The following is a 14,583-nucleotide window of genomic DNA, read 5'->3' as shown; positions in this document are numbered from 1 at the left end:
CCTGACGGCCTTATCTCTACCAGGTTAAATAAATAAATACTAAATAAATACTAATACTAATTAAACGTAATGAATTTTTCTTGATCTTTGAGGAAAGTAAACAAATGCAATTCTGAGTTTCGTCCTTTCTTGTTGCCGAAGTTTACAGCTGACATTAACGTCCTTTGGAAGCATTCTTTAAATATTTTTTTCGCTTATTCATTATCATTTCATTACTATAATACAGTATATAAACAGCTGACTCTTCCAGTAATGTTACTTATCTGCCGCTTGGATCGCTGGCATTATGTGAGCGCATGTCCGTCTGGCAGAAGAAATGGCCGAATTTCCTTATTGTATTACTTATTCTACTGTGGCTGTACCACACTTAGCTAAGTAAAGTAAAATCTGACTTATACCCAATGAACAGGGACCGTATTTTTTGGTAACAGCGATATGTGCGAAATTTTTCACAATTATTTTCACTGTTATATTTACCCTTCTAAATAGTATATAAAATACCATATTGAAGCAAAATAAACTCGCGAAATAACACGACATTTGAATAATTGTGAGAAATGTGTCAATAACCACGAAACATATCCCCTCTACCCCAAAGCTACGAATATGCACCAACATTTTATTCAGTATTGTTAAATGTCCTGTTCATCGCTTCTGTTTCAGTTGAAGTTAATTGCTTGTGGTAAAGGCATCCACCCGTATGTTTAGGTAGTGCAGACGCGTTCATTTATCATCGCTCTCATTATTCGTCTCGTGTGTTTTTGACAGTCATTTACTGTTTATAAAGTTCTTTGTAATTGCTTTAAGTTACTGTTATAGTTGCGATTATGTAAGTTTCTGGAATCTGACTTAACATAGGCGTTAAAATTTGGATCCATTACTGAATAGGATGTCTATAAATAAAGCAAGAAGAAAGTCAATCGCTTCCTAACGCCAATATTTCTGTACACGCTTTAACATATTATGTGGTCATATCGCGAGTGTACGATGACCTTTTTTGTGTATATCAGTAGGCCGTTTTTAATGTAGTTGAGTTTCTGTTTCTTTTGTCGTGTATTGTAGTTCCTATTTCTATTGTCGCTTGTTCAAGTAACTGATTTAGATTTTTATTAATGGTTATGATCAGGGAAAGGATTTATATGTAAATACATATTTACTTATAAAGCTAATATAATTTATATTTTGCATTATCTTTATGTTTCACAATGTGTAGGGTTGAAAAATCCTACTTTTATTTTCCATATTTTTCCATATTTTAGAGTTTAGTACATATTTTCGTTAATTTCCATATATTTTCCATATTTCATATAAAACAGTCCATATTATATTAGGTTTAACAATAAAACAAAACAAAATTCCATTAACTTTTAAAAATACATTTCAACAATAGAGATTTAAACACATGTTCAGTAATCCCTTTAACATCAGAGTTATTTGAAAATTAGCAGTCCTATCAACAATGGGAAAGTAAGTTACAAAACTGTATTAATTTAATTTAAAATTTTTAACAGACTTCAGTTGTGCAGCTCAACAGTTAAATGCCAGTCAGAGTACACATAGGTTCAGTTTTGTAAATCATACTATAAAGACGGTAAATATGCCAAAAGTACGTCATTCAGTCAATTTAAAATCAAAACTAACAAGTTACATTTCAGAATTTAAAGAAGATGGTTTATCAACTGACAATAAAATATTATTTTGTAATTTGTGTCAGTGTGCAGTATCATCTACACAAAAGTTCCTGGTGCAACAACACATTACAACTAGTAAACATCAGGCCAACAAACAACTAAATTCCAAGCAGAGACAATTGTTTTTAACACAACCAACAACATCGAATGTAAGATCTGAGTTTAACATCGACCTGTGCCGTTCTCTCATCTCTGCTGATATTCCTCTCTACAAACTAAAGAATAAGGTCTTCAGGGAATTCCTTGAAAAATATACTCAACATACAATCCCGGATGAGTCAACACTTAGGAAGACGTATGCTCCATCCATCTACGATGAGACAATACAGAAGATAAGAGATGAAATTAAAGATAGTTCAATTTGGGTTTCCATTGATGAGACTCCCGACAAAGAAGGTAGACTTGTTGGTAATGTAGTTATCGGTTTGTTAAGTGAACAATATTCTGAACGAATTCTTTTACATTGTGATGTTCTAGAAAAGTGCAATAACAAAACTATAGTTAAACTGTTCAACGAAGCTATGGGTATCCTGTGGCCAAAGGGTATTATGTACGATAATGTGTTATTCTTTATTAGCGATGCTGCCCCTTATATGGTCAAAGCTGGACAAGCATTATCTGTTGTATATCCTAAATTGACTCATTTTACTTGTGTGGCGCATGCATTTCATCGTGTGGCAGAAGTGGTCAGAGACAATTTCCCTAAAGTAGATTTGTTGATTTCATCAGTGAAAAAAGTATTTCTCAAAGCTCCCAGTAGAGTTAACGTGTTGAAAGAAATGTACCCTGAAATTCCATTGCCACCAAAGCCAATTTTAACTAGATGGGGTACATGGCTAGAAGCAGTTGAATATTATGCCGAACATATAGACTCTATTAACAATGTTCTCCTTGCATTGGACTCTGAAGATGCAGTCTCAATTGATACTGCGAAAACAGTTACCTGTGACATAAGTGTGAAGAATGACTTAGCTCACATTCAGCATACATTTTCATGCATCATAAAAACGCTCAAAAGTCTCCAAAATAGGCACCTTTCACTATCTGAAAGTTTTGAAATTATAAATAGTACTGTGGAACAACTGAATCGTGGTAGAGGTAAAGTTGCAGATGCAGTAAGAGCTAAGGTGGACACTGTACTTTCAAAAAACCCTGGATATGAAGAACTACAAAAGGTTGTTGCTGTGATGAGTGGTGAATCAACAGTGAAGATTAACTTGGACTTATCCCCAGCAGACATTGTGAAATTGAATTATGTACCAGTTACTTCTTGTGACGTCGAACGCTCTTTTAGTCAGTATAAATCTATCCTCAGAGACAATAGAAGAAGATTCACTTTTCAGCACTTGAAAGAAATGTTTGTAACCTATTGTTATGGTAACAGACAATAAAAATTGTGTTTTGTTGAAACTACATTGGAAGATAAGGTACGTCCATTATATTTTTTGTTTAGTTTGATTAAAATGTACCAATATTTAACGTACATAGTCATTTTTTTATAATTTTAAGTCCATATTTAATTCCATATTTTGGTAAAAATCCATATTTAATTCCATATTTTGGTAAAAATAACTACATATATATTTACATATTTCATATATTTTTAGTCCATATAAATCCGTTCCCTGGTTATGATATTGGTGATTGAGGCGGTGATGAATCGTTTCCAATCCGATATTTGCCCTTATGAACGAGGGAAACCATGAAAAACCCCAGTCAGATTGATTGACCAGAGGATTTGAACCCGGGACCTTCCGAATGGAAGCCTCAAACGTTACGGTGTGAGCCAACTTTCTTGGTCTGTATGGGTATTGTATACACTCGTTTTTATGGCTACCGAAAGAAAACCGATTTCTGTAGTCGACTGCAGCAAAGAATGAAGATGTTATATGTAGGCACTAACATCGTCAATCTTTCTTGCAGTATGTTATGCACCGGAGGCTATATTTTATACGACGAGGTTTTGGGGTGACTAATAGAGGACCACAGTGAATTTGGTGTGAATTGTTTGCAGGCAGTGTGGTTCTCTCAGGGGCGTATTTAGGCCTAGACAGACTAGGCAGCTGCCTAGGGCGGCAGATTTGAAGAGGCGGTTTTTAAGCTATTATTGTTAATTTTTTATACATTTTTTTAAATTTTATTCAAAACTCTTTAAAAGAGTACATGAACTTAAACGCACAGTGGAAAAGATAGCGTATGAATGACACTGGCAACAATCAGTTCAAATTTGATGAATGGTCTGCCAACGGAAAAAAGGACAGTTTTTCAATAATAGTGTCACAGTGCGATCATAGCACTTTTTCAATGTTACGCCCTCTCATCGTGTCTCACGTGATAACCTTAAAAAACATTTCTCGTTATTATAGACAGACTGATATCTGAATAAAGCATTGGAAGAGTTTTATAGGAAATTTGAGATTCTAAGCAATTTGCCTGGACAAAACAACACTGAACTATTAGTTCTACGTAGAAGACTGCAAGAGCGTTACAAAGACGACTTGGAAGAATTATTGAGTGATGAGATTATTCATTTTAAAGCATAGAATATATTAAGAGCAACGAAATAAAAGTATCCTTCTTAAATGCATAGTATAAAGTGTTGCTTGAAAACCACATTCAAGAACTGTTTCTTAGTTTAGAATTGCATTACGGATATTCTTGTCAACCGCTGCAACTAATTGTTCGGCTGAGCGCTCTTTCTCACTCCTCAAAAGACTCGAGAATTATTTATGATCACCCATGTCGCAAGATCGTGTCAACAGTCTTGCCATTCTCTCCATGAATTCTGATATTACACAGCAACTGGACTATGAAGTTGTGATCGACGAATTTGTAGCAAAGAAAGCACGCCGTAGACCACTCATTGCCTGACTCGACTTTGAAGAGTTCAATATGCATGTATTTATTATTATTATTATTATTATTATTATTATTATTATTATTATTATTATTATTATTATTATTATTATTATTAAAAGTGGTATGGGCATGTTCAGAGAATCAAAGACAGGATTAGATATCAAAAAAACATTATGGTCTGGTATCCACCAGGAAGACGAAAACGAGGCACGCCTAAATTTACTTGGAAACCAATAATTAGCAGACAGATGAGACAAGCAGGACTGACAGAGGAAGATTGGGAGGACAGAAATAACTGGAGAATGAAGGGGAAAAATGATAACAAAATGGGAGTAGGAAGATGGAAAAAAAAATTGTACAACCTGCTAAATAAATAAACTGCTACTTGGATTAAGTTAAAATAAAGATCGTTGAATGGAAACAACGTGACAGAAGAAATATTTGACATAAACGTCAAAAATTTACTTAATAAAGTCGAAATAGGAAAATATTCCAAACCGTGAAAATCATAATGATGCTGCTAATGTTGCTAGTGCAGATAAACAAGCGATAAGTGGCCCAATAAGCATCTTCGAAACTAATGTAGGCAGTACGAGTGTAAATGAGGAGCTGACGGCAGCATATTCTACAGGACAATTGCACAATATCGGCCGAGCCATAGCTCAGTCAGGTGACAGCTTTTCAAAAAAACTGAAGTGGAAGATCCTGAGATATTTATTGACAGAATAGCTGTGGGAACACATTTTCTCATACTTTCTTGTTTTCTCCTACGTTATTTGTCCACAATTCCTACATCTTTGTGACAGTAGTTTAAAATGTGTTTCAAAATGAATAGGATATACATTTGTAATAGCGTCGTTATACAGACTTGGTACTTACGTGCACACCTCTCACCAGCGAATACGCACTCATTCTGCGTCACGTCCGCATATCTAGTATCAGCTCATTCTTCGATATCAGGTGTGACTGTTTACCTGAACAGATAGCGAGTCGCAGCGACGGATTGTGCCATTGCGCCAGACGGCCTGTTATCATACGACCCCTGTCATCTACAAATATAGAACACGTGCTATAGTCGGCTTTGTTTCAGCAGTGTTGTTGTGCTCGCCTAGGGTGATGAATATCGGATGCCTTCAAATAATCACCAATTTTATTCTTTCGTGTTAACGAACGTGGAAGCAATCTGGAGAAAATTACGGCTCTTCACTGTGCACCACAGTTATTTTTATTACAAGAAATACAACTTTCTGTATTTTCGAAATTACAGTAGAATTCATTAGAAGCATGGTGTCGAAGAAGTGTGGTCAAAGAAACGTTTGTTTGATGGTAGTGTCTTAGAGCATGTATTGATAACTTAAATTTACGAGTCGTCACTGTACGTACGAGATAAAACTTTTCGCGATTGACTAATCTCGTAGAGCAGTTTCACTGAAATCAACATGGATCATTTCCTCAGATGTGAAGTCACTATGTGCCACTCCTACTCCCTGAGATGATAACCTGAAAGTAAGTAGCCTACAAAGAAAATAGGAAACTAAATCAGTATAAAAAGAAAATTGACTAACGAAATGAAAAGAAAGACATGCATATAAGCGAAGAAGAAAACGAGAAAGAAATATAAAAAACGGGAATAAACAAACAATTGGATAAAATGCGAAGACGCGTAATACGAAATTAAAAATTGAAAATAGGGAAAATAAGAAAATATAGGAGAAAATAAAGGAATAAAATAACGAAACAAAATAGAAAAAACCTATGCAAAGAATCAACGCATCAAAGGAAGAGAGGCGGGAAGAAACAAAGAAAGTTTGAAGAAGATACACAAAAGAAGAATTAATGAATTGAGCTCTAGTCCGCCATTATCGATAGATCGATAGCGTGTTATCAAGAGTTCCGCAGTTCGATTCCCGATGTGGGCAATGGAAGAGATCTATCTTCTGTCCACAGACTGGGCATTTATCTCTTCTGATGTGCTGTCCTGTATTGTTTCAGCGGTAGCCTTGCGCCGTTCTGACTGACCGCACGACCAGGGATGCCCACAATGTGTCTCTCAAGTGTTGACCTACAAGTTATATATTATATCCTCACTTACAGCGCACTGAATAGTAGGAAAGGAAGAAGTTAGACAAAAGAAAGACCTGAGCTTATAAAGAAAGGTAAAATCAAATGAAACAGTGAAAGATAAAAGAAATGTACAACAATGAAGTCAGATAAATGTGGTGATACCGAAAATAAATAAAACAGTGAAAAGACAAAAGAAATGTACAACAATGAAGTCAGATAAATGTGGTGATACGGAAAATAAAAATAAAAAAACTCGTAGGTCTAAATGGTTTAAATAATAAATTTCAGATGTACATTTTGCTAGGGATTTTATTTTATATTTATTTATCACAAATGTAACAAAGTTAATATAGGCCTATCTTCGTAGATTTCTATTCATCACTGGGTTAAGTTATATACCTGGATTATCACTTTAAATGACACGCTGTAGTTTCTGAATACTTGAAGACAAAATGGGAAGAACGCTTCATGTCACGTATGTGGTGATGAGGTAATCCCTGGTACTACATAGACATGAAGCATTCCAACTTTCAAAGAGGCTTTTCGTACCACTAGGATCATCTTTCCGTTTCGTGCTTTAGGCACGTGATAATGTTCAAGCACAGCCACTAGATGGTAGCATCAGCTCCCTTTGTACCGAAAGTGAACATGAAGAGTTTTCCCGCTTGGTCTTCATTTATTATCGTAGTTACAGACAGTCAAAATTCTTCAATAAAAGGGACTAAAATTTTTGGTTAAAAGGGATAAAAATTCTTGCGTGAAAACGAAAATTTCTTGAGTAGGTAAACCTCAAATTTTCATCTTGTTTTATTAAATTATTATGTTGCTTAAGATAATAATTGACAATTATAATTATATATTCAAAGTTTTACGGTGACAACAATTCTAAGATACTTAAAACTATTTAACATTCAAAGTACGCAGACAACAGTTCTAAGTTTGTCATTGTAAGGTTTCTTCTTCTATTTGTTAGCACACACGAGAACTGTGGAAAAAAAAAAAAGTTCATAGTCAACATTAGAAACTGGAACCCATATAGCTTGGAGTGCTCCGTCCACAAAATCACTGTGATCTTCATGTAACGACAGCAAACCTTGTCGCACTGAAAGTCCAGGACTATTTTTAATTATGTCCTTCAGTTCACTTTATGCATGTACTGCTACATCAATGAACCGCAATGAACCTCCGTGTTCCTTAAAAGCCAGTAAGTAAGTACTGCTACATCAGGTGACAGATTCTTTAAGGTTGGCTCCTGATCAAAGAGGGGTTTCAAACTGCTTTCAGTTGCATCGAACCGTTTACGAACCATTTCAACTCACGCCATCTAGTGCCAGCATTCCAAACCTTGTGCATTTTTCAAATAGAACTTCTAAAATTTCCAAATTTAGATAATCTATATATTAATTGCTGAAAAATTGAGTATTTTCGCGAATAACGACAGAAAATATGCTAAATTCGCGAGTCATAGGATTTTTGCGATGTTTCCCGAGTTGAAACGTGTAATTATATGATATTTTTTTATGTGAACCATGTTTTAAACTATGTTTATTTGGTTTTTAGGTTTTTCGCGAGTTCGCGAGTCACGAATTTTGACCGTCTCTAATCATAGACATTGTCCATGAATGAGTTCCATAATCTATGACGGGAACGAATATTGTCAATCTGTTTTTTTTTTTTATTATGCGAACTTTTTACTGCGTATTCGTCTACATAATGCTACAACATTCAATCACCGAATAAACTTTTTCAGTGTGAAATTTAAATATTTTATTTACGGTATGACGCATTTGCGTTTCACAACCGTGGTGCAAAAATGTAATCACTCTCATGTTTCGAAATTAATTCTTAATCAACTAAGATATGTAGCGTCCATGAAATTGTTAATAGTAAGATGGTGTTCGATAACTTGAGGCTCAGGATATGCCTTCGGATTACCTGACATGCTCCTTACGGCCGGAAAAATCTCGCAAAAGCATAACTAGGTAAATCAATACACGCCCGAGCGCGCTTCGGATCAGCAAGTAAACGCACCTATCGCCTGAGCCGGAAACTAAAAAAATCAAGGTAGTATCTCTTGAGACTTGAAGGATTGTAAGTAAAATTTCTGATCTCAAGCGACATTATACCGAGAATGTAGGCTAAGTTGTAGTAGGCCTAGTTATGAAATGTCTGAGAGATTAAATTCTTACACACGGTTGCAAAGTCATAAAAATGATATTCATGTTTTTATTTAGTTGATATTTTCATATTTGACGACACATGTATATAAAGTAACACATCAAACATTCCATTGCACAGGACAATAAGTTCGAATTATGGAGTAGGCATATTTTTCAACTATTTTCGAGTGCTCAAAAACTGCGAGAACATTATTGAAGAGGAAAGGAGCAGCTTACTGTACTTCTATCAGAAGTTGATTGGCAGTCCATTCAGGTACTTGAGTATTGAAATAGCAGAGTTCCTCATAAAACTTTTCACAAACATGGAGTAATATGTCCAGCCAGGGTACAGTGAGTATGCTATGTTGCGACTGTAACAGAACTCTAACAAGTGATAATTCCGAATGGGCAACACAACACAGTATCTTCCAGAATAGTACAATGTAAATCTGTGATGGAATGCTTCACATTTGATGGAAGAGCACTTTGCCACATTCTCAGCAATGTCGATTGCGGTCTCCCCAACTGCATTACGAACAGTCACATTCGCACCGATCTCCACCAGAGCACGCACCAGCCCAAAGTAAGAATTTCTGACGGCCACTAACAGTGGGGTGTTACCTTCCTCATCCCTGCTATCGACGTCCACTCCTACCGAGACCAAGAAGAGAGCTAGATCAACATTGCCGGAGTCGACAGCAACCAAGAGACTCATAGACACATCTGCGTGCATGCGTCTGACAACGCATAGTTCGCAGCATTTTAGCTGGCACTTTGTCGCCAGTTCCTCATGACTAGGTTCAATATCACGGACTTCGAACATCTCGGAAAGTGCTGGCCAGTTACAGATCCTGTCAGCATACTGCAGGGGTGTTAATCCGAGAACACTGTCTTCCACTCTGATAGAGGCTGCATGATGTAGCAGAATCTCCACAAAACTGCATTTATGTGACAATTTTGGTGCAGGGTATACAATCTTCTGATACAAGGCAGAGAAATGTAGCGCAGTTCGGCCACCGTTGTCAGTCTCATTAATATCCATAGTGACATTTGGAAGTAAATCCTCATCATTACCGTTCAGAATAAGTTGATGCAGATGGCACTTTTCGCTTAGCATCCGATCAAACATCTCGCGAAAAACGGTGTAGCTTTCAGAGAAATATATGGTCCGCAGTATGGTTCGATTTGAACTGAAATTTTCTGAAAACCACATTGCAGCGAAGTATTCAGCGAAGGTTCGATGCACAAAATATGGTTTTCCAGCAATCACCTGCACAACAACTCCTCGCTTCTCCTTCCCATCCTCGATCCTTTTCAAGAATTTACTCACTTTGTTTGCCAGCTTTGTGTCATGTAATTCTTTCAAAAGATTATCTGGTAACAAAGCCAGAACTCCGGCAATTTTATAATTATCCGTGAAATATTCGCGTAGCAACTCGTTATCATCTTCAATCGCGGCCCTCTTCTTTGAATCTTCCTTCTTTGCGTCGTAATATAATTTCAGCTTTATGTCAACGAAATCACTGTACAGGTTTAATATATTTATTGTTTCAGGCACATACATGATGCCATCCATGATTGAAATAGTCACATATGACTCGAAAACAGTAGCCAACAAGTACACATGCAAAGGAATTGAGCAGAAAGAAACCGATAATTTAGATGAGATGATATCCAGTAGAAGATGGGAGTATTCTAGAATATGGAAGTCGAAATCACCCTTATTGAATTCCCTCTTATTCATACTCTTGATAATCATCAGCTTCGTTTCTGACAGTCTTAACATCAACTTATCCACATGAGATTTAACGCAGCAGTTAATCCACCGAGATTTGAGAAGCTGAAGTTGATCGTTGTCTGTAAGTGGCATTAAAGTGAAGGACGAAGCATTTAGTTCCGATTCCAAGAGATCTTTTACGAGAGGGCGAAATGCCAAACACAATTTCGCTGCTTTGCTGTCCATAAGATATTTTATCAGCTGCAGAGTTTTAGTCGTATATGTGGGATAGATTTCATCGAATCCGTCCAGCAACACTACCAACTTTCCAGACGTCTGCGCAGCATGCCAGAAAAGCGCCCGCTCGAAATCGCTGCCGCTATGCTTGCCTGCAGCTTCCCAAAGGAACTCTACTGCTTGCTCAACAGAGCACTCTGTGTCGCTGAGTTTATCTAAGTTTGCTGAATTTTCGTTCAGTGTGATGGCAATTATCCAGAAGGAGCGGTCCTCCTCCTTGCTCTGAATGGCCATGTGAGTTAGAAATGTGGTCTTTCCAACTCCAGGGTCTGCTGACAATAGGAATAATCTCTCGCTCAAAGACCAAACTGAACGAGGCGTTACTCCAGGGTCATCTGATTCATTAAACTTTTGCAATTTTCTCTTAACATAGTCAAAGTCTAGCTTTGTCAGAGGTTTTCCGAAAGTAGGAATGTGAATGTCCATTAGCAACTGAGATATTATATCAGCAGTTATAGTTCTCTTCAGTGCATTATTATTTCCCGTCAACAACCTAAGTTGACAATTGTAACTTTGAAAAATGACTGATTTCTCCAAAATATAATTTTGTGTAATTTTATGCATTTCTTCAAAGCCACAAATATCATGCACAAGCGGATAGATATCTGGTAAACCAATAGTGGACACTAGAATAAGCTTCTGCTTTTCAGTCAGCCTCTGCAACACTTTTAGATTCTCAATTGCACTTTCCCCACAGTCAACAACTAAAGTATCGCACCAGCGTGTCGGCCACAGGGATAGAACATCCTTCTCCTTATGCTCCAGTGCATCTACGTTTATGAAAAGGTATTTGGTTTGTCCAGCTGCTTCTAATGCCTGGCGAACTTTGACGCAACTCAGAATTGTACAGCCTCTGTCAGCCACTATGTTCAATACTGGATGTGTAAGAGAGATAATGCTTGTGTCCCGAAATATGACATTAAAGCTATTCAACTGCTGCAACTTTTGTTCCGAGAGCTGAACTATTCGGTCGGCTCGCGATTGCATTATGTCCTTCCAGAATTTTGTTCTTTCTGTGAGGTACTCGGTGTCACGTCTCCACCATTCTTCCACATGCTGAATCAGCTCATTGAAAATATCATTAGTTTCGTGCTCACTTGTACCACACATCTCGTGTATCTCTTTTTTTATAACGGCATCCAGATTTTCGGCTCCGGACTGCCCATCCAGCACTTTCACATTCTTCAGAAACGAGTGGAAAACAGATATAAAGTTTAGATTTAACGCAAGATTCTCTAAATTCTGCTTCGTAGGCTGCTTCTTCATTTTTTCCAACATCATTTTAATCTCGGATCTCTTTGCAGATTTCATTATCTCCCCAATCTCCAATAACAACGAATCGTCAAGCACCTTACTGTCTCCATTTCTTTCACAGATATCCTTCACAGATTTTTGACAGCGCTGAAGGTCCTCAAAGAGGGAAATGACTAACTTGTCCTCCTTGTTTTCCTCAGAAAATCCGAATACAAATCCATTCTCTCCTCCGGAGTTGTGTATGTCTTCGCAAAGTTTCTGCCCGTGTGGCAATTGTCGTTTAGTGGTAAACACTGCGTTAGTGTAGAGGAAGAAGGAGCAGTGGTCCAAGTCGGCGCCGAACACTGGGTGGTTGCTAGACGGCGAGAATCGCTGCAGGATGGTGTGGTAGGATTGCAGATACTTGAGTAGGTCGAAGTCATTACCCGACATGCAAAAGGATTTGAGTGGCAGCGTCTGACTCTTCTTATGTTTTAGTTGCAGGAAACTAGTGTGCCAGACATCGTGTAGCAAATACTGGAAGATGACGTCGTCAAAGGCGCCGCAGTACTCCATGTTCGAAGCGATGCGGAAGCTTTGACATCTTTTGTGTCCCCTCAAGAAGAGAAGCGCTATCACCTTGACTTCGAAGGACTCTCCCGCGCCGTCAGCGGCACCACCTCGTCTTTCGAAGTGGTTCATCTCCCCCAGTCTTTTGTACGGATCAGCCTGCAATGTAAACATTTGCATGTTCATTGTAGAAGTTTATATATAGGCTATAGGCTACTGTAATTCATTCGTAACTTTAATTAATCCCCGACAACAGCTTCACTCAAGTTGAGTGATCCATAATTTTATTGTACACGTTGTAACTAATGATGTATCAAACGCTATCTTTTACGAGTTGTGATCATTTAACAGAATGAACCATCAGGAGGTATATGGAATTAAGACAATTTCACTGGCACGAGAACAATCTGTGTAGCTTCAGTTCTGTATCAAGAATGACTGCGGGGTGTGCGAAAATCGCGTTATTCTTCCCTTATGCAATCTCTGAATTTCAATACGCATTTTGTTTGCTGCACCATTGTAAATTATAACGATACGTTGAACTATAAGCTACTGCCCACCACTTTAATTGTACCTTACATGGTCAAAACTACTGATCAGTAATACTGAATCAATTATACTGACAGCACTAATCAGTATTTAAAAGCAACCCTTCACAATCAGTACTACTGTCAGTATTAAAATTCTTTTGTTCAGTACCATATATAAGTAAAATGGATTCTAGTAAAAGAAAGGCATGTTTAGCTATAATATTAGCAGTATTCACACAACGCAATGTTAAACCAAATGATGAGTTAAAGATTATTCTCGTATGAATTTATTAGAGAGGGAAATACAGTTTAACAATACAGAAGATTATAAAAACTATTTTCTAATGACCGAGAGTACCTTTGATTACTAATATCGAATGGTAAAGCCCTTCATACTAAGGCAGAACACGAACAATGCAGATTTGTCCCATCGGTTGAAGAGAGACTGACGGTGACATTGCGATACCTTGCAACTGGTAGCGGTATTAAAGGTTCGAAGTTTCCCCTGTAATGTCACATCGTAATCAGTACGACATTCTGAAAACATGCGCGATATTGATTTTCGTTCTGCAATACTACATAAAGGTAAGACATATAATAAAAAACATGAATAATAATAATAATAATAATAATAATAATAATAATAATAATAATAATAATAATAATAACAATACACGTGTTATTACAAAGAAACTGAAATTACATAATTAATATTGCTATTATATGGTTATTCTGCAGTATGACTATTCCCCAGTATTTGGTATAAATGTGTGAAAAAATGTTCGTTTGTGACAGAGACGACAGTTGTTGAGTAGGGCCTATAATGAAATTCAATTTGTGGACTTATTATACAACTGAAAGGTTCTGGCTTGCAATTTCTGTTGTACATCTTGAACAAAATGGAAAATACATTCTTGCATATAGGCCTATTTATTATTTGGATTTTCATACATTTTATCTTAATCTTGACTTATTTCCAAACTGAACATTAAATAGGATATCACTGAGAGCTGGTATTAACGATCACATAATATAACATGAAAGTGAACGATTTGGTGGACGTCTCCAACAAAATACTCTAAATCTACCAGTGTTTGGTGCAATCTATCGATTCAACTATACACACTTCCAACGGAGTCCGCGAGTAATGCCCCTCCGTTCTCCTTCTCCTGGGACTTCTGCAGCCTCCTCAACGAAGCCATCTGTATCCAAGTAACGGTACTTACACTCTACTTCATCCTGTAAACCTATTGATCTGAAACTATTTAATGATTATGTATGAAGTTCAAATTAATAAAATTGTGAAATGAGTTCGAGGTCCAACGCCGAAAGCTACTCAGCAACTTTGCCCCAGATAAGACTGACGTAGTCCACACCTGTGGAGTAACGGTCAGCGCGTCTGGCCGCGAAACCAGGTGGCCCGGGTTCGATTCCCGGTCGGGACAAGTTACCTGGTTGAGTTT

The 14,583-nt window shown here is 37.2% G+C and overlaps 1 protein-coding gene across 5 annotated transcripts in view; it reads right to left on the bottom strand.

Moving 5' to 3' along the window:
- LOC138706083 (insulin-like growth factor-binding protein complex acid labile subunit) overlaps positions 1-14,583 on the bottom strand; it is a 61,065-nt gene that overhangs the window by 28,758 nt on the left and 17,724 nt on the right. For 2 of the 5 annotated variants that reach the window (XM_069835019.1, XM_069835020.1), the window contains one exon: positions 6,906-12,749. The exons of 2 other annotated variants lie outside the window; for them this stretch is intronic. In XM_069835019.1, coding sequence (XP_069691120.1) covers positions 9,021-12,722 — 3,702 coding nt within the window. In that variant the 5' untranslated portion in view covers positions 12,723-12,749 and the 3' untranslated portion in view covers positions 6,906-9,020. Of the gene's footprint in view, positions 1-5,429; positions 5,553-6,905; positions 12,750-14,583 lie in introns of those variants that run through there. One more of the 5 variants, XM_069835021.1, reaches the window with a different exon arrangement.

Source organism: Periplaneta americana, chromosome 9 (genome assembly GCF_040183065.1).
Source record: "Periplaneta americana isolate PAMFEO1 chromosome 9, P.americana_PAMFEO1_priV1, whole genome shotgun sequence".
In the NCBI taxonomy this organism is placed as follows: domain Eukaryota; kingdom Metazoa; phylum Arthropoda; class Insecta; order Blattodea; family Blattidae; genus Periplaneta; species Periplaneta americana.
Note: the sequence above shows the minus strand (reverse complement) of the source record. Positions and strands in the feature narration are given on the sequence as shown.